This window comes from Pecten maximus, chromosome 5, assembly GCF_902652985.1.
Source record: "Pecten maximus chromosome 5, xPecMax1.1, whole genome shotgun sequence".
NCBI lineage: Eukaryota > Metazoa > Mollusca > Bivalvia > Pectinida > Pectinidae > Pecten > Pecten maximus.
Window position 1 is genome coordinate 5,931,863 of NC_047019.1, and position 23,816 is coordinate 5,955,678.

Below are 23,816 nucleotides of genomic sequence, written 5' to 3' on the forward strand. Positions count from 1 at the left end.
ACACTGCATATTCCTCAGCTGTCATGTCACAAGACATGTGGTCTCGTGCTGCAATTATCATGTCTCTAAACTCACTTAGTGGAGTGTCGTCGTCAGCTGCCACTTCCACATCATTCACAGCGATTCCTCCCTTTCCAAAGCACTTCACTACAGTCTCTTTTCTGACTTCTTTAACGGCTCCACTCACAAAACGAATAGCATCCAGTACTTACACTCCCTTGGAAATCTCGTCAGCCTGAAGCTGGGTCCCATCACCTAGGCGCGCGAGAGTAGCACGAAGGAGTCACTTCCTGTACACCATCTTCACTGCCTGTATTATACCCTGGTCCAGAGGCTGAAGTACAGGTGTGGTGTTCACAGGAAAGAATGCCAGCTTCACGTTGGTCAGTTTCACATTAGGATGTGATGGAGCATTGTCCAAGAATAATAAAATGTTCCGTCTAGATAGCCTCATCCGTCTATCAAGCTCAGAAACCCACTCGGTGAATAGTTGTCCCGTCATCCAGGCTTTCTTGTTGGCTCGCCATGTCAATGGAAGCTGGTTCACATTAATGTTCTTAAAACATCGCTGTTTGGTAGATTTGTACATCTAAAGGACAAGTCCCATGTACCGTGGTACGTGGAGCGTCTTGTAAAAATCTTTGTCCAAACCATCCCTTGCACTGCTGCATTAGATAGAACAGGATGTTTGTTCCAAGTAATACAGGGGTTTCATTCTTGAATTTTGTATCAGACACAACGAGTAATAAAACACTTGGACTCCTCATCAACATGGTGCTTGTCAACTCTAATCCCCACTTCAACATATCCCATGAATGGTAACAAACTGCCACCTGCCACTTGTATCTTTATGGTAACATCTTTAAAATGGTTTAGTTAAAGTTCACGGAGATGAGCATGACACTTGAAACGGTGGCTCCAAAGAGTTTTTTTTGTGGTGAGTTTATTGATAAAGATATCTACCCATTACAGTCTCCAAAGCAGGTTTCATCTGGTTTAAATGAAGGCGTTGACTATGGTCCATGATGACCTGACACCCGATACGCGGATGGCCAGCGGTAATATTGTGGCCAAGGATTACCCATCACATCCTGATGATTTTTGGGGTCCACCAGACTAAAATCCTGATTCATCACAGTAGTTTGCGGACTCGGGCTACTTTCCCTGGTAATAAATGTTGCTACGTCGTTGCTGCCACCTCTTTGACCAGTAAGCCGGCTACCGGCCATCATTGAAGTTGTGGTTTTGATGCTGTGTTGGAGCACAGGCGCTTGCATATAGAAAATATCACTTTCGATTTTTTTTTTATATGACAGCGGTATGTGTAATGTGTTAGGTTAACACATTACACATACCACTGTCATATCAAAAAAAATCGAAAGTGATATTTTCTATATGCAAGCGCCTGTGTGTTGGAGCAGGAGAAGCGCATTGTCCACCTCGTTGTTGATGCTGGTTGGAAGGTGATGGTTTCTTCGACTTCTTTCTCCCAGTCTCAAACTTGTCAAAACGCGAGGTCAACTTCTGCATCACAGCCTTCAACTGTTATGTGTCCGAATTACTGTTGGTAGCAGATAATGTAACAGTAACCATCATCTTGACTTGAGTCTGGGATGAGGCAACTCCCTTCTTAGAAGGTAATAATCCCCTAGTAGTCGCAGGCACAGGAGCTTGCATAGAAAATATGATTTTCAATTTTTTTAATTTTTTTTTTATAGGACAGTGGTATGTGTAATTTGTTAAGCTCACAGATTACACATACCACTGTCATATCAATTTTTTTTTTTTTTTTTTTTTTTTGAAAATCGCATTTTCTATGCAAGCGCCTGTGGTGGCAGGGTGACTTATGGACTAATGCAGCCGATTAAAATCCTCTATATTGTCGAATTTGTAGCCAGCCATATCACGTACAGGTCGAAGCCATTCAAGGAAAACAACACACAACAAAGAGTTGACCTTTTTGGCGTAATATAGGATCGTTATGTAACTCTTCCCAAAATCTTATCCAGTCTAAATCCCAAAACAGCAACAGTATGTTTACTATCACTTTCCATCTACTTGGCGCTATAGAATTCTGCGAATAAGGATTCGTCAGATTCATATGGCTGTTTTCAAATTAGCTAATATACATGTACAGTAGTTGTAAAATCCGTTAAAGGTCCAAGTCACATCGCGACTCTCTTAGGCGCACCCTTAAGTGACATCCGCATTGCCTGCGCAATGGTTTCTTTTCTCCCCCATTACGCATTTGAGTCCATATTTCCACTGTTTGTATGTCACATCTCCCTTTGAGGCAGGCAGGACTGAAAAACGTCTACTCAATTATCATTTTCTTCAATTTCAAGATGAACAGGATCAGACTTGTCCTCGGGCTGGTCGTCCTTCAAATCATCCGGAACTCCTCGGTTTTTCGGCATAGCCGTATAATATTCTTTTGGCCCCGGATATGACGCGACAGGTGGCGTTACTGGTCAAGATGAAGTATGTGATTGGTCAATGTAGCGGTAAATGTAAAATGCAGAAATGCAGTTAAAAACGAAACAATGCAGTTAAAAACGAAGCAAAGTTAAGACTGAATGCGATGCGGAACTTTGCCGATTTATAGTGCTACCTCACTAAAGCATTCAGCAGGACACCCCAGCCGGTCACATTATACTGACAACGGGCCTAACGTTGCAAAATGTTGGTAGGTTTACACAGGGGCACACGTATAAATACAACTAAGTAATACGCAAGAAAAACACTCAGCACAAGCAAAACAACGCCAAATGTTGAAATTGCAATGTGTCGGTTTCCCAAAATGAAACACGCTGAAAATAAAAGGGTCCAAAATGGTATCAAAATCACATGCGAAATGCCGAAATTCAAAGAGAAAATAGCCATGTAGATGCTCAGAGTAACGGAATATAATGAAACAAATGAAAAAGTTCAGGTATCGATGCATGATGATTATGATTATGCTGATGCTGATAAGAATGATGATGATGATGATGATGATGATGATGATGATGATGAAAACACGGCATGTAAGTGTGAGAGTATGTGTGTGTATGTTTTTTGCCTTTGTCATTTATGTCTTTTATATTGTTTGATATGTGAAAAATCTTCAAAAAATATTAGAATTATAAAAAAAAAAAAAAAAAAAAAAAGTCCAGGTATGAAATCAGAAAAAATTAACTCAACTAAATGCCCAATACTTACATCTTATTAAACATTTCTGCAGTCTCAGGACCACAGTAGAGAACCGCCGTTTATATTCAGAAGTGAAAAATTGTATTAAGATGCAGAAAGTAAATAAATTAGCAAAAATACATGCAAAGAGCAAACTATCGCTACAAACCTACACAGACAAAATCACAAATATCACAAATATCACAGTCATTCAAAATGTCTAAGTAATATGCTAGAAAGTAGAAAAAGGACAGAAAAGGTACGGAAAATAAAATAAAATAAAATCCAGTGAAGTACTACATACCGGGAGAAATATAAATAATTTATCAGAAAAAAATATATAAGTTAAGAATAATTCATTAAAATTTTTACAAGACTCAATAAATTTTTAAATGAAAAATATATATATATAGACATGTATGGTCATTTAATCAATCTTTAACTTTTGAATCAAAGATATAATATACTTTACATAATGAATTACTTTGTAGTACATCCTTTTAATGATGCACCGGGTTTACAAGCAGAATTTATATCAATTTCATGACGAGCAGTACCAATGTCCAATATATTGTTACAGGGACAGGGAGGTACCTAGTACTGCTATCGAACCCAGGACCCCCTCCTGGGTTCGATAGCAGTACTAAGTACCTCCCTGTAACAATATATTGGACATTGGTACTGTTTGTCATAAAGTTAATATAAAATCTGCTATCGAACCCAGGACCCCCCCCCCCCCCCCCCCCCCCCCCCCCCCCCCCCCCCCCCCCCCTGCATTTTCTTACTAGGCTAATAACTTCAGTATTTTCATTAATTGGTTCGTCAAACTATCAAATAGCAGTGTATATTTGTACGATGATATGATTATTTTGATTAACTTGATCTCAGTCCCGTAACTCACAAGCAGGAGTTATCACAGCAAATATATACAGTAAATTATACAAGTAATTAATAGAAAAGTATTAACACAGAGCGTCATTATAATTAGCAAAGATAGAAATATATTGTTCTGTCTTAAAAAAAATCGTAGCTTAAATATTAATGATATTATTACATTACGTCAATACAGAAGTTCAGTATAGTCAGAGACTTGTATATCAGATATATACGTCTCTGGTATAGCGAAGCGTCCAGGTATCTAACGTCAACACCCCCACCTAAGCCCCTCTTACCCTCCCCCCCCCCCCCCCCCCCATATTAGATAATCTGGCACGTATTATTATCGCATAGGTAACAACTGTACAAATAGTATAACTGTTATATTTAAATCCCCTGAGTATCCATTACTTGGCACATATTCGATAAGCACACGTGTTAAATTGATGTCATCCTTCTGTTTTAAACACACACACGTAAATATAATATAAGAATACATTTTAGCTCGATGTTGAAACGATGTTTCCTGAGAGGGTCGACCACCTGTTGAATACGAAACCCCATGGGGAGCCCCACGATAAGGCATCTTATCAGCGCCCTCTACTGGGAGGCAGATTAAAGGTCGAGGTCATCGATATGGCGGAAGTGGGGACAGAAGAACTTTAAAATTCTATCCTCGTTCAAATATTACGACATAGAATTACGGACAAGGACACGGTTAAATGAAGCTGGTAAGTAGACAAGTGTTTACACGCCGCCTTCGATGTTTGTGAGGGAAATTCAAATGAAGTACAGGTAAAAATAATTGTCAACGTTTCGTTATTCTGCCGTTTTCTTGTCAAGTTCCATTGAAGATTTTAGGAAAGTCAGAAGTGTTGAGGATTTCAAGACAACAGGCTGTCAAATAATGTTTAACAGACATGACATTTACGTAAATTATAAATTACTTCGAATGCAATTCATGTCACCGGAGCGGTTTGTTTTAATCAACAAGCTCATATTTTTTATTCCATTTATACCCGTAACCGTCTTTGTGATACGTCCATGTGATTCATTTGTGATTATGAGGTTTGTTTATAAATAACTGTGAAAGGATTTGATGGCAATCTTCAGCACTACGAAGTTCTTAATGTAACAGGATTAAGTTATGTACATGGGTAGTATTACTTACATAATCAAAATAGCCTGTTAATTATAACCGGGTCAAATGGTCTGGATATTCGATTTATGTCTACAGTTCATCCCTGTTATTCAATATTACACATAATTAATAATCTATATAACTGTTAAGCTAGCGATTTATAAGACGGGACTGAAATGATTTGTTGAAATCAGATTAAAACGCCAAGACGGATCACCTGTCACAAACAATTATTTTAATCTGCAACTGTATTCAAAATAAAATTAATTAATTTCAGTCTTAACATGTACATTACAGTATATATATTAATAGAAATGTTTATGTGAATTACATTGATGCATGAATATGTTTGACACTCCGATTTGGGTACTTTTGGGTGACTGCATTGTACAATCAGTGTGTCAAACGTATACATGTACTCACTATGGGGGATCCCCATCTGATGACGACTACCCTATAGTCGAAACATGTAAACAACTGAAGTAATAAATTTCTGGATAAACTCTGTGTTGGGATCAATCTTTCTATGCGTTATATACGTGTACTGTCAGCTTACAACAGAAAATGATGAAAAAATATATATATACTTGATATAAGAACTGTAATTGAAAGGGTGTTAAACAGGAACTAGTTATAAACAACATATGAAACATATGTAAGATAGATATACTGTCCACACAATATCCTTAAAGGAATCTAACCCTGCATATAGACATGGCAATATATTATTCTGTAACTATTAATTAACTGCTAAATTTTCCAAAGATTCACTCTGCCAGCTGATTAGCAAAGGTGGTATTTAACACTTAAAGCTTCCTCCATGTAAAAATTTCACACAAACCAACACGTAAATTTCTGTAACAGTTCATGAACATGTACACCCTCATTTTGATGATGACTGGAATGGATGGAAACCCAGGTTTCCTCTGGCTCTAAGACTGGATTTAGACGGACAGAGCATGTCTGGTGTATACAGTATATATGTCTGTCAAAATGTCTAACGTCTGATGTTGGGGCTAGAGGAAACCCAGGCTAAGAAATGACCATGCCAGTTAATAAACGTTGACTTCAGACTTAATGCATATTGGGTTACAGGTAACATCAGTGTATGAATTAACACTCAGCATGACCAATCATGCTTTGCTTTGTTTAAATTCATCTTAACAGATGACACAGTGTGAATTCCAAGCTTTATTGCTAATTTGCTGATCTAGAATTCTGTTGTGTCATGAAAATTACAGTGTCATTTTTATGCATGCATGATTAATTAGTGTGTTGTTTTAATAATGTTATACATTATTAAAAGACGCATACCTGGCATGATCTGGCAATGCAGGAATTCTAAATATGTACCTTCGTCAGACAAACAACTGGTACAGTCTGGCCTGGGACTTTACATATCCTTACTTGGACATTTAAATCTTATGTGAATATACTGCATAATATTTTTGGCAAGAAATTTTGAATTATCGTTTCATGACCATACATATTCAGAATTTGCAAGAAAAAATGCTGTTTTTAATTGAAAATAATTAACACTATTCTTTGTTTCTTGACGAATAAGTTACAATTATTAGCTTACCTGTTCGAAGGTCAATTGCAAAGAGAGCTAATTTTGTGCTGTTGTGGTGCAGTGTACGTCAGCTGTTGTCAGCTTTTCCACTTCGATAACCAAAAGGCCAACTGACCTGATTAGGGTCAGCTGTAGCATGCTGGGACGAAGGGTAAACAAATTTGTTCAAATAAATAACCTTGACCTACATTCAAGATCACATTGAGTCCAATCTATCAAAATCTTCTTAACAATGTCTTCTCGTTAACCAAGAGGCCCAGGGTAATTCTCGTGCTATAAGGCTAGAAGGATTTTGTGATGCAAGTTGTTCAAATAAATGACCCTGACCTACTTTCAAGGGCACATGAGTCAAATGTATTTGATAATTGATAGGCTAATAGTAGTGTTTTTTATGTTGTAACGATTCACCGATGCATCAATGTATTGGATCACAGAGTATTGCATCAATGCATCGTCTATCCTTGATTTGTAACCTGAAAATCTGTAGTTATCTCTTTCTTAATTGACCAATGTTGGCCTACATTTAGTAGTTAATAACATGGCTGACCAGGCCGCTCCTGTGGCTTATAAAGCTGCCTGTTGAAGTTATTTGAAATCCAAGTCATCTAAATTCAAGAATGTTTTCTGGGAAACAAACAAAACATATGCTTTTTTGTAACAACGGGGCTTTTTCTGAGGGCTTTTTGGGGCCGCTAATATTATATGAAATAAGAGACTTAAACCAAAGATCAACAAACACTTCCAGAAATTTCCCATTAATTGACTTTTCAAAATTGTCATAAAGTATTTTTTTTTCTTCTAATCCTCTTATTATTTTCTATTATAAACCGAAGAATTAAGTTCATGATATATATGTGCCAGTGGAACAATAGGATGCATATGGTGGGATAGAAAATTCATAATGAATATGCTTAGCCTACTTTTATATTGTAATGAAGACTGAGGTATTTAGCTTATAGCATTAACATTAATGACATACCAAAAAGTCACTATCAACTTTAAACTTAAAGTTGTTTTATATATATTACATATAATTAGTAGCAAGTGGGTGATACAGGCCCATTATTGAACCTTTTGTATTAATTTCAATTTTTATTGAATATTTGATATTTTTCACCCATGCTGATTATTTTCAGTACCGTGGAATTAAACTGCCTTTTTTGAAAAGGTATTGTCCTATAATTCTCACAATTAAAATCACAGAAAAATTGAACATTCATATTTCAATTTTAAACATGTATGCATGCACAAGTCAAATGAAATTTTGCCTGTCAAGGGGACCTACAAAAAAGTATATACTTGTCGCGTCTCTAGTTAGTACATGTGGCTGTTCCTGATAAAAAATATAGTTTGAAGAAATAAACATAAATTATCGATTCAAATTCAACATTTTAATCCATATATTCCACCATGAGGATATTCACCTTTTACACAATAGAACTACCAGCTGGTTCATTAATTGTTACAAGTGACATTGATCAAACAGGCTTTTTTTAATCCGGTATCACAAATTTTTTGACGTTAAAAATATGAGTCCAGCAATAGTGTCATTAATTAGTAACAAAATAATGAATATTGTTCTCATATCACTTATCAATTTGAATTATAATTATGGGAGAATAATATATGGTCTGATAACTTTCTATTTTTGTTTTGTTTTTATGCAGAGCACATGAAAATATTGTTGTACCTGGTCGGGCGGTCCCCACCCAGGCACTAATTTAACCCACCCTTGTAGCTAGACAGTGCAAGCATGCATCTATCTCGGCTTATTTACCAAGATCTCTCATGAGATCCAAAATTTTGGTGGTCAATCATCAAAATCAAAATATCAAAGTTAGGGGTCAAATTGTTCACATATAAATGGAAATCTTGTCAACTTGATCATGAACTCAATGACGTAATCTATAGATTAAGCTTAAGTTCATATTAACACCATAATATTACGTGTGCTGTGTTACTGATTTTCTACACCTGGGTAGGTTTTGGCGGTCATATAAGTCAAAGTGAATGGTCACATTTGACCTGGCACTTATGTATTATCTATATATACATATGTATATAACGTTCAGGCGCTAACTTTAGATCACATTCACATACAACATTTACTGAACATGATCAGAGAGGGTGAGAGTATTATTAATTTTGTGTTAAATCATTCATCAAGAAACCAAGAATATTTTTCATCTCTATTATTCTGTAATATCATTTGTACATTCAGATTTTCTTTTTGTAGGTAAAGACTTCCCAGAGTTGTTGGTTTAACAGATGCATGTATCACCATGGGGTGTATGTATTCCAGTGCGGATAGATCCGACAGAAGTTCTAGAACATTCCGTGTCTACAATGTGGATGAAAATGGAGATGAGTTGAATTCTGGCAAAATTGAAGTTACAGATGTAGACTTGATTCTACATCAGAAAGGAAAAGATCCCATTCATTGGCCGTTACGGTGCCTGAGGCGATATGGATGTGATCAAGAGTTATTCTCCTTTGAAAGCGGCAGACGTTGTCCCACAGGTCCAGGTATATATGCATTCAAATGCCGCAGGGCCGAGTCCCTGTTTGCTGCAGTACAGGGGTGTATTCAAAGGGCCGGACAACAGGATGAGCTAGGGGCAAACCAGGCATTCGACCATAACATTCACAGCAGTCGGCCATCGTCTGTTATAGAAATGCAGCAAGTCAATGGATTTGTCGTACAGCCAGGAACTGTACAAACGAATGCTTTGACGAGAGACATCAACTATATAAACGTTGACACGACTGTCGATGCCGATCATCAGTATGTGAACGTGAACACTGGTGGCGCAAATGGTACTCGACAGCGTAGTTTGCCCAATGGCGGAATGGATAGTGTGAATGCAGAATCGGTACTCATTGATTTCTTACACAATCCTAAGCTTCAGCAAGACAGTGACTATAACAGAAATTCAGCAGGTTTACAGTATATCAGACTCGATTTAGCAGAAAGTGCAGAAGATGAATGTGATGAAGCCAGTGTCATGCCTAGTCAAAATGTCAACCGCCCAAGGATACAGTCAGAGCCTGATGTGGACGGGGGTGATGATCACGGTCTGCCAAATATTGAGCTAGACGAGACAATAAACGGTGACGTGTTCGATGACGCGCCTTTTGATGGCGCAAATCAACCCGATTACATGAATGTGACCGCAGATGGAATTAGAGTAAGCAATGGAAATCCAGTCCGTCAGTCAAAAAATGCAGATCACAACTATTTGAATATCTCGCATCCGATTTCCACATCCAACGGTAGCAGTGTGCCATCTTGTGCCCCACCTGTACAGGGACCTGGTCGTCTCAACTACATAGAAGTGGCGAACCTGACAAACGGCACGGGTTCAACCACTCCTACGTCCCCTGTGTCGTACAACTCGTACCCTGTAGAATCACCCAGCAAAAGGACAGACAGTTACACCGTGATCGACTTTGCCAAGACTCAGGCACTGTCCAACTCGTCTCGTGTGATGAGTGACGCTGCAGGGGAGGGAATTCGTAAGACGCGCCACAACAGCACGATCACCAGCTAGTGGGTAAAGCTGGTGCTCATTATTATTTATGGATGTGATTAATCATATATATATATATATATATATATAGATGTTGGTGAAACTTATATAAAGTACTGTATACAGGTTTGGTCCAATTGTAATTTATGTATATGTGCATACATGTTCCTCTTGTTATATACTCTTATATAGTACGTATTACAAATACACAGATGTATATGTTTGCATATGACTACAAAGGAATTTAACGCTTGCAATTGTAAGGCATGCATATGTCACTGCCTGAGAGGGGCAATATATATGCTGTTATATACCTGATATATAATATTTAAAATACAGCTAAAATGTTAAGTGTCACAATATAACGTAAACATTTCATCAACGTATTTTCCTACCAGTATTGTCTGATAATTATAATGTACGGAAATATTTGTGCTCCATGCGTCTCGTCCTTTTTTCTGCAGCTAATTAAGTTGTCTTTGTTATTTTTTAAGATACATGCACATTTTTCATTACCAAAATTATGTTTTACTAAAATTTTAAATAATAGCGCTGTTAATTGAATATGCCCAGTAGTAGCGTCCAATGGAGGTACCGTCACATACAAAGATTATTTTATTTAATTAGTATCTATTTAATGATGAAATGTTTGTAACTGCTAATTATATAACAACTTTAAATGTACCTTGAGCTTTAAGTTCTCTATCATTGTTTTATCTTATATAATAATTTTAAAGTACAAACATAACTAAGTTTGAACAGTATATATTATATCACTTATGTAAGCTTTGGAGCGCTGAGTGCTGATCAGTGATAAGTCTAGAATTCTGATTGGCTGTTTTGATTCGGAGTTCTGATTGGCCATTCTTGTTCCGAGTTCTGATTGGCTAGCGCTGTTTGAGTTTGAATAATAATGTGAATCTATACTTGCTTCTTAAAACAGATGCATCATATATAATCCAGTATACATACATGTATGTATTATGAATGGTTCAATTTGAAATTACAATTGTATACAAATGAAGCTGTTCATAAGTCAAAAAATGTCTGATCAATGATAAATATAAACTTTGGTATAAAATCTTAATTAATGTACAATCTAGATTTTTTTTTATTATCAAAAGATCAATTCATATTCTTTTATATAGACTTGGTGTGATTCTGTAAAAATTGATTTTGAATTTTCATAGTCATTGATTTTAACAGTCACATGACTTTTATCCATTGTCATGTGACCGAAGATTCTGTGAAATCCCAAATAAACAACATTAATATATTACAGACCTTACAATTAAAACAATGTGTTGCTCCTAAGCTAAATAAAAATCACTTAAATTTTGTAGTTTACCCATATATATACACATTCAAATTCGGTGTATTTCATTCAGATATGTAAACCTAAACACAGTCATCAGAAAAGTGGTTAAGATTGCTTATATAATTAGTTGGTTAGAGTGCCGGCCATGTATCCTCAGGTGAAGATCCGAAGTGCCTGGTTCGATGCTCCCTACCTGTGTCAGTTTGTGTTCAAATTTATGGATGCTGAGCACAAACAGACCGGTCTGTGCTGTCGTGGTTGTGTCCTTAGGCAAGACACTTTACCCTTATTTCTCTGTATGGCATGTGACAGACCTCCAGCTGTATGTTGTTCAGTGAGGTAGTCACCAACTACTACAAGGGGACCCTGCTACAAAATGACCCTGGCTGTTCATGGGCAGCAAACAAACATATTTTAAGCAACAATGTCTAAGATCACCTTCCAATTAATCAATTAATGTCATGTTTATTAATTCAGCAAAGAAAGCCATTTTGCGTAAAATTATTAATAATTATGCTTTTGTTTAAAAAAAAAAAATCAAAATAAATTTTAATACCAACTTTATATGTTATACCACCTTCATATGTAAATTATTTGGAATTTGGATTGTTATTGATTAATTTGATAATTAGCTTCAGTGGTATTTTGTTGATAGCCAAAGCGATGGATAACATTTCTCCATGTGTAGATGAAATCATATAAATACTTTTGAAGATTTTATGAAATCTACAACACATGCTAATTATTACAGATGTTTAAAAGTCAGGTATTTTAATTTTTTTTTTTTTTAATTTCAGATAGTATATTGAGACCTATTAGCAAAAATACCACAATGTGTAAATTTGATTTACACGAGACCTATTATCAAAAATACCACAATGTGTAAATTTGATTTCCACCAACAGCCACAAATACTGGATTTCTACCTCTCCCTCATGCATGCTCATATCTACACTCAAGGACGTAAAACTTGTGTATTCAAAAATGTAAAGAAAACAACATAGCCTTGTGCATTGTTATAGAATTTATAAACATTCATTTTCAACCAGATACAATTTTAAAGTGTTTAGCTTGTAGAAGCTGCCAGCTGACATTTAAAAATGGTGGTATAGAAATGTTTTGACATTTTCAAGTAGCTTGTCATTAATTTTCTTCCATATATAGTAGCTCTCGCTCTCTTGTTCATGGTAGAGTTATTATATAATATACATGTAAATTCGCTCGTACTTTTAATGCACGCTGTTAGGGAAATGAAAATTTAGAATTATTTTGACATTTTCAAATATCTTGTCATTAATTTGCTTCCATAAGGAGCTAGCACTGTTGTTCACGGTAGGTTAATTATATAAATTACATGAATAAAACGTTGTGCCAGCTGGACACAGCTACACTGTGTGTACACCACACCTACTGCTGTTATTTAGCAGTACATCCTGGTACAATATATAAATATATTATCAGGTATTCTCTAGGAATGTACAGATTTTTTTGGTATTTTTCGCAGCATTATTTAATTAGATGTCTGATATTCATTTACTTGTCTGTGCAAGCTCTAGATATCAAAGTAAAAAAGATCAACATAGCGGAGGGTATTATCGTAAATGTCCATGTTTCATTCTGACAGAATGTCAATTTCATTTGTCTTTTGAGCACATTTGCATGGTATACGTATAGGCCATGCAGCGCCAATTTGGCTTCTTCATTGTTTATTCAAAAATTGTAAACATATTATTGACCTCTGTCATTATAAACATGATTTAACTTGAATTATTTTTTCAAACTTCATAGACTTCCTGTACTGGCAAATTATGATGGTATATACTTCATGAAATTCAAGAAAACAGATTTTGAAATATATAGTATTTGAGGTGATCTTGACATTTGGAGTTAGGGGATATGGTATATCATTAAAATGATCTATTGGAATTTCTTGGAGATTTTATTTCCTATCGGTATTTTAATTTTACACTGAAAAGTTATTAGAATGAAAATATTCTGTTGGCATTTTAATAATAATTCATCTGAAAATAAGTTTGACCTTTAGCCAACTTCCTCTGTATAGAAGTTTTGCCTCAAGAGTCATTGTTGATCATGAAATGTTGATTAAAATGAGGAAAATATCCCATCCAAGGCCATAGGCACATATTCCTATGCATAAGTAGCTAACAGACAGAGTGAAATAAAGGGAGGTAACTCCAATAGATCGGAATGGGTCATGGTGACCAAATTGAACTGCCTGAAATCAGCATAATTTCTGTGTAATGTACATATACATCTAAAATGTTTATGTAGACAACCGCATTAATTAACATAAATAAATGTTCCTTCATATGTGAAATTATATAAACTTGCTATAGAAGTGTGTACATGTGTTATTCATAGTAAACAAAAATCTACAGTATGTCTGTGTTACTAGGGCCATTGGTTCCAGTACATATTTGTAAACAAGCAATTAAGCATTATCCTTGTATATATATATATTTGTATGTATATATATAGTGATAAATATTACTGTGCACTAGTTATATATCGAGCATAACTCATTGTATTTCCTGTGAAACAACAGATATAGAAAAATATATATGTCGATATATATTGTGCAGTTTTCCTCCACTCATGTTATGTTAATAATCATAAGCATTAATTAATAAAAGAAGAGCAGTTTAATTAATAATTACTCATAAACTGGTTCAGTGTGTATGTAATATGTAAACATATTCATGATATATATATATTTATAATGGCTGTTTCATGAGAATCAAAGTGAAATCCTTATTGATGTGCTATGATTTCAGTATTTTGTGTTTTTATTAACAGTTTTCTCAACTCTTATTTTTTTAATTTCTTGTTCCCAATCGCTAAGAAAGTAAATTTATTTTTAACACAGATTAGAAATCATCAATTGTCGGCCAGTATTTATATAACATGTTTGCCTGTGCTTGTCAATTCAAGATTTAAAGTTAAGAAAAATAGGGAAAGTGTTTCGTTTTGTTTTTACAGATCTATGTAATAAAGGTATTGTAGACAAAACATATATATAAATTATGTAAATGATATTCAAATTCATTGTTAATATGTTAATTATAGGGTGGGCAGGTGTGTTATTCCTATACTATATTTGTCCTAATAAGCGTACCTGTATAGGTGTTTCAGACAAGAAAATGAAATTAGAGTACATTGGAATAAAAGATCGGGTAAAAATAGGGTGAACAACACCAAAATAGAGTCAAAATTTCCTGAAAAAAAGTGCAGGTGCTCTGTTAGTCACTTGGCTTGCAAGTGCATCTCCACATTTTTTTTTTCAGAAAAATAGGATGGATGTGATAATTGACAAGTTTCTTCTAAATGATCTTTTTGATAAAACCTTCAGTCTTTTCACCAAAGACTCTGGATTGTTTTACTACATAAAGAAATTTGTGCTGTGCTCCCTAATGAAAAAAAAAAATCCCGTCCAAATTTCACACGGAAACGTTTTCCTGTGCATGATTTTATTAAATGCACCTCTTTTGCAGATGCACAGTGTACTTATTAGGTCAAGTATGGTAATTGTAAAACAAATGCTGCCATGACACACTGCACAAATTCCAAATCGAGGACATGTAGCTAGTCTTCCAACGACATGGGCATCTTGTTTACGAGATCAATTGGACCCCTAAATATACTTCAGATAAATTGAGATCTTAATGGTATTGAAAGTAATGAACAAATTTGTCTTTCTTCCTGATACAATATACCATGTTTATGGCAAAAACAACTGTTGCGATTGCAGAGAAAATTATCGTTTTTTTTTTTCAAGTGACATGGCGGGTGGATATTTATTGGTCATTTCCTAGGCATAGCAATGAAGCTACCAAGCTGAAAATAAGTTAAAAGCTTAATTCTATCCTTGAAAACAGGTAAACTTAACATATAACATTACTACTTCAAACTGATTTCAGGAAACAAATTTTAGATAGGTGATGCATTCAAATCATGAGATGAACAACAATAGATTTTGTTTATCTAGTAAATTCTATCAGCCTTGCTTTTAGTTAATTGTGTATAGTCCATGGCCATTCTCCCAGGAAATGTCATTTAAGGTGGTACATATATTTATTGTATTTTTTGCCATTGACACATAGAAATTTATAAAACTTAAACTTTCACTGCAACTATGAGCAGTGAAAATATACGATTTTACATTGAAAATATGAATAAGATTTTGCATTGAAAATATAAGATTTTCGTTTTTCACCAATCACAGCGAACCTTTGCATTCGAGTTCGGCTCATTGAAACTTAATGATTTTTCGAATCGAAGCGAAGATAGATAAATGGGTTATTTTACTGTACATATTTCTGAAATATTCAGACTAGTTTTTGACAAAATACTCACTTGACGTAAGCAAATCATGCACAGATTCTCCGACAACAGCAGAAAAATCTTAATTGGGTGATCAGTCCTTTCAAAATGGCGCCATCAAGTTGGCGTGGAGTAATGTCACGAAAAGGTGACGTCATCAATTATGTTACCGATTCCCGCACTTTTTGACACTCAATTTTTCAATGTTTTTAATTTTGTTTTTTAAGTACATAAAATGCAATAAAAAGAAAATTTAATGGTTTCCTGTTTAATATATTAACATACATTTCACTCGTACGACAGAATATTTCGATATTTTTCACTCTTTTTTTTTTTAATGGCTTAGAATCCTAAGGGATATGTTGAATGGCAGTATTTTTCTATCAATATTTACTTAATAGCATTGTGTATAGCATTGTTTGTGAACAGCCAATTAATTAAAAGAAAGCATTATGAAATAAGAATTAAGGAAATACAAATATGATATGCTTTGTTATGTGATGTTGGTACATATTTTTAAAAGACACTATTTTTGTTGCTTTCAAACTAAGCAGTGTCGATATAACTTGAAATATTGTGAAAATGAAATACTTCCATAATTTACATCATATACATTGTATATGGTTATTGTTCCATAATGATCATATTTCCATGATTTATGTTTTTGGAAATATGGTTGAATATATATTATGATTGGCTAATTCTGATGAATATAATTGAAGAAATAATATACAAATATGTCACTCTGTTTTGATCGAAATGAAAAATTGATCCAAACAAAAGCACCGTAACAGTTTTATTGAATTTCGGTATCAAAATCAAAGTACAGAATACTGAATGCAATATTCCATGCCATTCGGATCAAATTGTATTATTTTATATTATTTTTCTCATTGCACATTTGGCCAAAAATATTCACCAGAATTGTAGTTGCAAGATATTTTCATTGCACAGTTTATTCTTCCAGTTTATAATGTGTATCGAGACGCCAGTAACTGTAAAATGTTTAAATGATTTTGTTCCCTTTGGTCCCAATGTAGAATTACAGTTGTAATACAGATGAAATAATTAACATGTTGTAATACAGATAAAATAATTAACATGTGTGAGTTGTACGAATTGGTGTAAGCTTTTATGATTTTATTTTAATTATTTTCATATATTATAGTAAAATGTTCATTTCCAGATAGATGTGTTGTATTTCCCATTCCAAACCCTGGCAGTATATACAAATACCACTATTCCAGGGACGTACCCATCAATATCTAACCACAAAAAAATGAATTGGCCCGTATAATTGTCACTAACTGTTGATAGACAGGTTTCACCAATAATAATATCTAAGTGGTCATTGTACTAATTAAAAAGCTGTAAATTAAGTAAACACTATATGTATTGCGGTAAAGTGAAGACAGATGATCATGAGCCTGCAAGTTGAGAATTGCTAATGAAGTGTGGAGAAACAAGATTTCTTTTATTTAACGTAGAATATTTAACAACATAATACAGAGTGTAAATTCAACAAAAAATATCACGGGATACCCAAGTGTATTTATATATCATATGATACTGTAACAGTATACTACATATAATATCAGAAGGATTAAGATAACTGTACACTAGCTATATAACCGCTAACGGGAAAAAAATCATAACTGTTGTAAGTACATTGTGTTAAAATGTTTTCCACTGTTTTATCGTGCTCCCTCCACGACTTATCAAACCCTGACATAATTTGTGATGATGACTACGGTTGTTACGTAACGTGATATAGACGATGAGTTGTGATAAGCTTCCTACAGCTGCTGTATACATTATGCCGTATTTGGCAACAAAATGGTTGTAAAATTTTTCTTATTTTTTTTTGCCATTTTATTGTCAGTGTTAGTTAAAATGTGATTTTGTATAGATATAACATGTTTTTAAAAGTAATTTTGTGACTGATTTGCCCTGTAATGTATTTTATTTTGTGTTCATGTGTATCCATATATATTTCAGAAATAATTTTGAACTGTTACTAAGTACTGCTATCATCACAGGTCGGATTGAAATATTGATCATTTGACCAGGTAATAGTTCCTGCTGGTAATTCGATATATACATAATCCAGCATCTCAGTTGGATGTTGACCGTGCTTTAGTGCCGAGTTATTTCCTGTTTGTGATATCACAGTGACAGAGGTAATCCCTTGGTCACCTCACAATTAAATTACCTTAATTACCATAAACTCACAGCTTATGCCCAAATTGTAAATTTTTTCGAATAATTGTAACCTGGTAAATACTGGCCGCACTGTAACTTCATCCAGAGCTAACTTCTCTTTAACTTGATCCGGTTAAGGTGTTACTAGTAAGCCAGAGGTCATGGATTCCATCCCTAGTGGAGACAGTGATTTTAATAATATAGTTCTCCTTTTAGTAGTAGATGTATATTGCTGCTAGTAGTCACCAGTGTAACATAAGGAATAAGTTAATATAATGAACAACAGCGTAGATTTTATTGGATGATCAGTATTAATACGGTACTACCGGTACTGTACAAGTGCAAGGAACGGAGAAGCTGAACAAACTTTGGAATTGATAAAATAATGTGTCGATTTTTCAGAATCATTGTAAAGCAAATGAGAAATCTTTGCCGATATAAGATTTTGAAATAAAAATATCCAACTGTGCACTTTCAGTTACATGAAGTGAACAAAATAAATCATGTTATCTTATTGAGTAATCTAACTTAGAAAATCTGCAATGTTCAACAAGGAGGAATTCCTTTATAAGAGTTTGTTTATTTACAAATATTGCAGATTGTGGTCGTATGTATATATACATGTATATAGCTAATGTTGTGTTCATGGACTTGAATGTAATGTTCATCAAAATACTCATCATTTACCATTGTGGTGTGTTCACTCAATAGCTTATATATAATTACTCTTGTGGAAATTTGTATATGTGTATTGACATTTTTTGAAGGAAATGTAAGCTGGACTTTCAAAAAGAAGCAATATTTTATTATTTGTTCTTGCAGGATCAGGAGATATCTAAAGCCAATTAAAGGTTTAGAAAGGTTTAGTTTTTAGCCCACCATCATCAGATGGTGGGCTATTCAAATCGCCCTGCGTCCGTGGTCCGTCGTCCGTCCGTCCGTCCGTCCCTCCCTCCGTCCGTCCGTCCGTCCGTCCGTCCGTCCGTAAACAATTCTTGTTATCGCTAATCCTCAGAAAGTACTGAAGGGATCTTTCTCAAATTTCATATGTAGGTTCCCCTTGGTGCCTAGTTATGCATATTGCATTTTGGGACCGATCGGAAAACAACATGGCCGACAGGCAGCCATCTTGGATTTTGACCATTGAAGTTTGTTATAGCTATTTCTGAGAAAGTACTGAAGGGATCTTTCTCAAATTTCATATGTAGGTTCCCCTTGGTGCCTGGTTATGCATATTGCATTTTGGGACCGATCGGAAAACAACATGGCCGACAGGCAGCCATCTTGGATTTTGACCATTGAAGTTTGTTATCGCTATTTCTGAGAAAGTACGGAAGGGATCTTTCTCAAATTTCATATGTGGGTTTCCCTTGGTGCCTAGTTATGCATATTGCATTTTGGGACCGATCGAAAAACAACATGGCCGACAGGCAGCCATCTTGGATTTTGACCATTGAAGTTTGTTATCGCTATTTCTGAGAAAGCACTGAAGGGATATTTCTCAAATTTCATATGTGGGTTTCCCTTGGTGCCTAGTTATGCATATTGCATTTTGGGACCGATCGGAAAACAACATGGCCGACAGGCAGCCATCTTGGATTTTGACCATTGAAGTTTGTTATCGCTATTTCTGAGAAAGTACGGAAGGGATCTTTCTCAAATTTCATATGTAGGTTCCCCTTGGTGCCTAGTTATGCATATTGCATTTTGGGACCGATCGGAAAACAACATGGCCGACAGGCAGCCATCTTGGATTTTGACCATTGAAGTTTGTTATCGCTATTTCTGAGAAAGTACTGAAGGGATCTTTCTCAAATTTCATATGTGGGTTTCCCTTGGTGCCTAGTTATGCATATTGCATTTTGGGACCGATCGGAAAACAACATGGCCGACAGGCAGCCATCTTGGATTTTGACCATTGAAGTTTGTTATCGCTATTTCTGAGAAAGTACTGAAGGGATCTTCCTGAAATTTCATATGTGGGTTTCCCTTGGTGCCTAGTTATGCATATTGCATTTTGGGACCGATCGGAAAACAACATGGCCGACAGGCAGCCATCTTGGATTTTGACCATTGAAGTTTGTTATCGCTATTTCTGAGAAAGTACTGAAGGGATCTTTCTCAAATTTCATATGTTGGTTTCCCTTGGTGCCTAGTTATGCATATTGCATTTTGGGATCGATCGGAAAACAACATGGCCGACAGGCGGCCATCCGGATTTTGACCATTGAAGTTTGTTATCGCTATTTCTGAGAAAGTACTGAAGGGATCATTCTCAAATTTCATATGTAGGTTTCCCTTGGTGCCTAGTTATGCATATTGCATTTTGAGACCAATCAGAAAACAACATGGCCGACAGGCAGTCATCTTGGATTTTGACAATTGAAGTTTGTTATCGCTAATTCTCAGAAAGCACTGAAGGGATCTTCCTGAAATTTCATATGTAGGTTCCCCTTCGTGCCTAGTTATGCATATTGCATTTTGAGACCAATCGGAAAACAACATTGCCGACAGGCAGCCATCTTGGATTTTGACAATTGAAGTTTGTTATCGCTATTTCTCAGAAAGTACTGAAGGAATCTTTCTCAAATTCCATGTATAGGTTCCCCTTGGTGCCTAAATCTTAAATTTTATATATAGGTTTCCCTTGTTTGAAAAGTACTAGAGGTTTCTTCTGAATTTACACAGATTAGTAAGACTTAGAAGAAGAGAAAAGTAGAGAAAAGATCAATCTGACATGGAACCTATGAAGAACTTTCAATGGTGGGCGCCAAGATCCCTCTGGGATCTCTTGTCTTAGAAAGTTGAGAAATCTCGGCGATTTCTCAAATCACGAGATTTTCTAACCTTATGAAAAGTTAAGAAATCTAGATTTTCTCATATCATCATATATTTTAAGCCAATAAAAGATTTTTTAGAAATCTCGTCTGTTTCTTAAATCACGAGATAAACGAATGAAAAGTTTAGAAACCTCAGAAATTTCTCAAATATTGAGATTTTTTAAAACCAATGAAGGATTTAGAAATACTATCCTACCGTCCTGAAGTAAGAACATGTAATTTAAAACAAAACCTACAAAGTATCTGTTTATGTCATGTGTTGTGAACCGTACTGTTTATTCTCATACTGATCAATAAACCATGTCATATTAATCTTCCGATCTTTCTTTTTTGTTTTGTCTCATACATACACAACTCATTTAAAGTCCATCACTCTTTGAGTTCCCCTGGTTCACTCGAACATGATGCAGTGCTCCCTTAATGGTGATTTGATTGAAATTCCTTTTCAACCCAATTTCAGTTACTTTGTATTAACTTACACAAGCAAATACACAATGCTTTTTAGTGCCTTTTTAGGATACTTTCCCAAAAGAGAAAGGTCACAAATATGTCAAGACATCCTACCCCCCAATCTTTTATATAAAGTAATGACCTGTTTCCCGTATCGAGTCCTGTCTCTCCGGCTCCAGGGTCGTCAACATTTTATTCCATATGCCGAATTTGGTCAAAATCTATTGATTTGTTCATGACTAGAGACGATTTAAAGGAAAAGTTGACGGACGACTCCCTTCGCATAAGCTCATCCGTCCTTTGGACCCGTTGATCTGAACATATTTACCAGGTAAACAAGACAAACACACTTTCTTTATTTTAGCATTCTTTAATTTCTCATTGGTAAAGAGGTACTTAAAGTTCGTACCCAATTCAACAAAGAATCTTAACCTTGCTTTGCAGGAAAACAACAGCTCTCAACGTAGCTCCGTAACCAGACAGGAGTTATGTTAACAGCCAGCCATTCTACTTCATATTACAACAATAATAACAAATAACATTATGTACAAATCGCTGTAGGACAAACCATAGTCCATCCCTGATGATGATTCCCTTACATACTCATCTTCATGCCCATGTGCAGATCATATTTCAAACAAGTTTTTATATTAAATGAATAAAGTGGGGACAAAGAATTTACTTTCAAGTACACTACACTCTGTCGTCTTCTAAATTCGCAAATAAAATTCAAGTGAAACAATGTCAGCAGATGAGACCCTAAACAATTTTCAACGACAGGGTGAAGTATAATAATTCATTTTAAATTTCATCAAAACCATAAACGTGATGAAAATCTATAATCAGAAATACTCGAACCATGATATTTACGTGGTCACTAATCAGTTGAAAAGGACAGACTGACCCGTACTACGAATATGCTATGTCATTTACTGTAATCACAGTATAACAATGTTTAAGTAGTATATTGCTGCTAGTATTCACCAGGGTAACAATAAGGAATAAGTTAATATAATGAACAACAGCGTAGATTTTATTGGATGATCAGTATTAAATATGGTACTACCGGTACTGTACAAGTGTAAGGAACGGAGAAGCTGAACAAACTTTGGAATTTATCAAATAATGTGTCAATTTTTCAGAATCAATGTAAAGCAAATGAGAAATCTTTGCTGATATAAGTTTTTGAAATCAAAATATCCGACTGTGCACTTTTTAGTTTTAGTTACATGAAGTGAACGAAACCAATCATGTTATCTTATTGAGTAATCTAACTTAGAAAATCTGCAATGTTCAACAAGGAGGAATTCCTTTATAAGAGTTTGTTTATTTACAAATATTGCAGATTGTGGTCGTATGTATATATACATGTATATAGCTAATGTTGTGTTCATGGACTTGAATGTAATGTTCATCAAAATACTCATCATTTACCATTGTGGTGTGTTCACTCAATAGCTTATATATAATTACTCTTGTGGAAATTTGTATATGTGTATTGACATTTTTTGAAGGAAATGTAAGCTGGACTTTCAAAAAGAAGCAATATTTTATTATTTGTTCTTGCAGGATCAGGAGATATCTAAAGCCAATTAAAGGTTTATAAAGGTTTAGTTTTCTTAGAAAGTTGAGAAATCTCGGCGATTTCTCAAATCATGAGATTTTCTAACCTTATGAAAAGTTAAGAAATCTAGATTTTCTCATATCATCATATATTTTAAGCCAATAAAAGATTTTTTAGAAATCTCGTCTGTTTCTTAAATCACGAGATAAACGAATGAAAAGTTTAGAAACCTCAGAAATTTCTCAAATATTGAGATTTTTAAAAACCAATGAAGGATTTAGAATTACTATCCTACCGTCCTGAAGTAAGAACATGTAATTTAAAACAAAACCTACAAAGTATCTGTTTACGTCATGTGTTGTGAACCGTACTGTTTATTCTCATACTGATCAATAAACCATGTCATATTAATCTTCCGATCTTTCTTTTTTGTTTTGTCTCATACATACACAACTCATTTAAAGTCCATCACTCTTTGAGTTCCCCTGGTTCACTCGAACGTCATGCAGTGCTCCCTTAATGGTGATTTGATTGAAATTCCTTTTCAACCCAATTTCAGTTACTTTGTATTAACTTACACAAGCAAATACACAATGCTTTTTAGTGCCTTTTTAGGATACTTTCCCAAAAGAGAAAGGTCACAAATATGTCGAGACATCCTACCCCCCAATCTTTTATATAAAGTAATGACCTGTTTCCCGTATCGAGTCCTGTCTCTCCGGCTCCAGGGTCGTCAAAATTTTATTCCATATGCCGAATTTGGTCAAAATCTATTGATTTGTTCATGACTAGAGACGATTTAAAGGAAAA

At 35.0% G+C, this 23,816-nt stretch overlaps 2 protein-coding genes and 1 long non-coding RNA gene across 4 annotated transcripts; 2 read left to right on the forward strand and 1 right to left on the reverse strand.

The window, feature by feature from the left end:
- Window positions 1-283: 283 nt before the first annotated feature.
- On the reverse strand, window positions 284-589 carry LOC117326726 (tigger transposable element-derived protein 4-like). The gene has a single exon (XM_033883448.1). It carries the CDS (start codon window positions 587-589, stop codon window positions 284-286), a length of 306 nt encoding a protein of 101 aa, XP_033739339.1.
- A 4,089-nt stretch (window positions 590-4,678) lies between these two features.
- Window positions 4,679-15,054, forward strand: LOC117326962 (fibroblast growth factor receptor substrate 2-like). Of its 2 annotated transcripts, none has more exons than XM_033883765.1 (2): window positions 4,679-4,778; window positions 8,998-15,054. In XM_033883765.1, the coding sequence occupies exon 2, from the start codon at window positions 9,044-9,046 to the stop codon at window positions 10,310-10,312; it is 1,269 nt and encodes a 422-aa protein (XP_033739656.1). In that variant the 5' UTR covers window positions 4,679-4,778; window positions 8,998-9,043; the 3' UTR covers window positions 10,313-15,054. The 2 variants fall into 2 exon arrangements, with proteins under 2 accessions (XP_033739656.1, XP_033739657.1); XM_033883766.1 differs by lacking the exon at window positions 4,679-4,778 and adding an exon at window positions 8,738-8,888.
- Window positions 15,055-15,267: 213 nt separating this feature from the next.
- LOC117326965 lies at window positions 15,268-23,418 on the forward strand. Its single transcript, XR_004532539.1, has 2 exons — window positions 15,268-19,013; window positions 23,051-23,418. It is a non-coding gene; the product is annotated as an uncharacterized LOC117326965 (long non-coding RNA).
- Window positions 23,419-23,816: the final 398 nt, after the last annotated feature.

What these genes read in the sequence shown, in the direction of transcription:
- LOC117326726 (XM_033883448.1), bottom strand. Translation starts at nt 589, where the DNA reads ATGTACAAATCTACCAAACAGCGATGTTTTAAGAACATTAATGTGAAC.
- LOC117326962 (XM_033883765.1), top strand. Translation starts at nt 9,044, where the DNA reads ATGGGGTGTATGTATTCCAGTGCGGATAGATCCGACAGAAGTTCTAGA.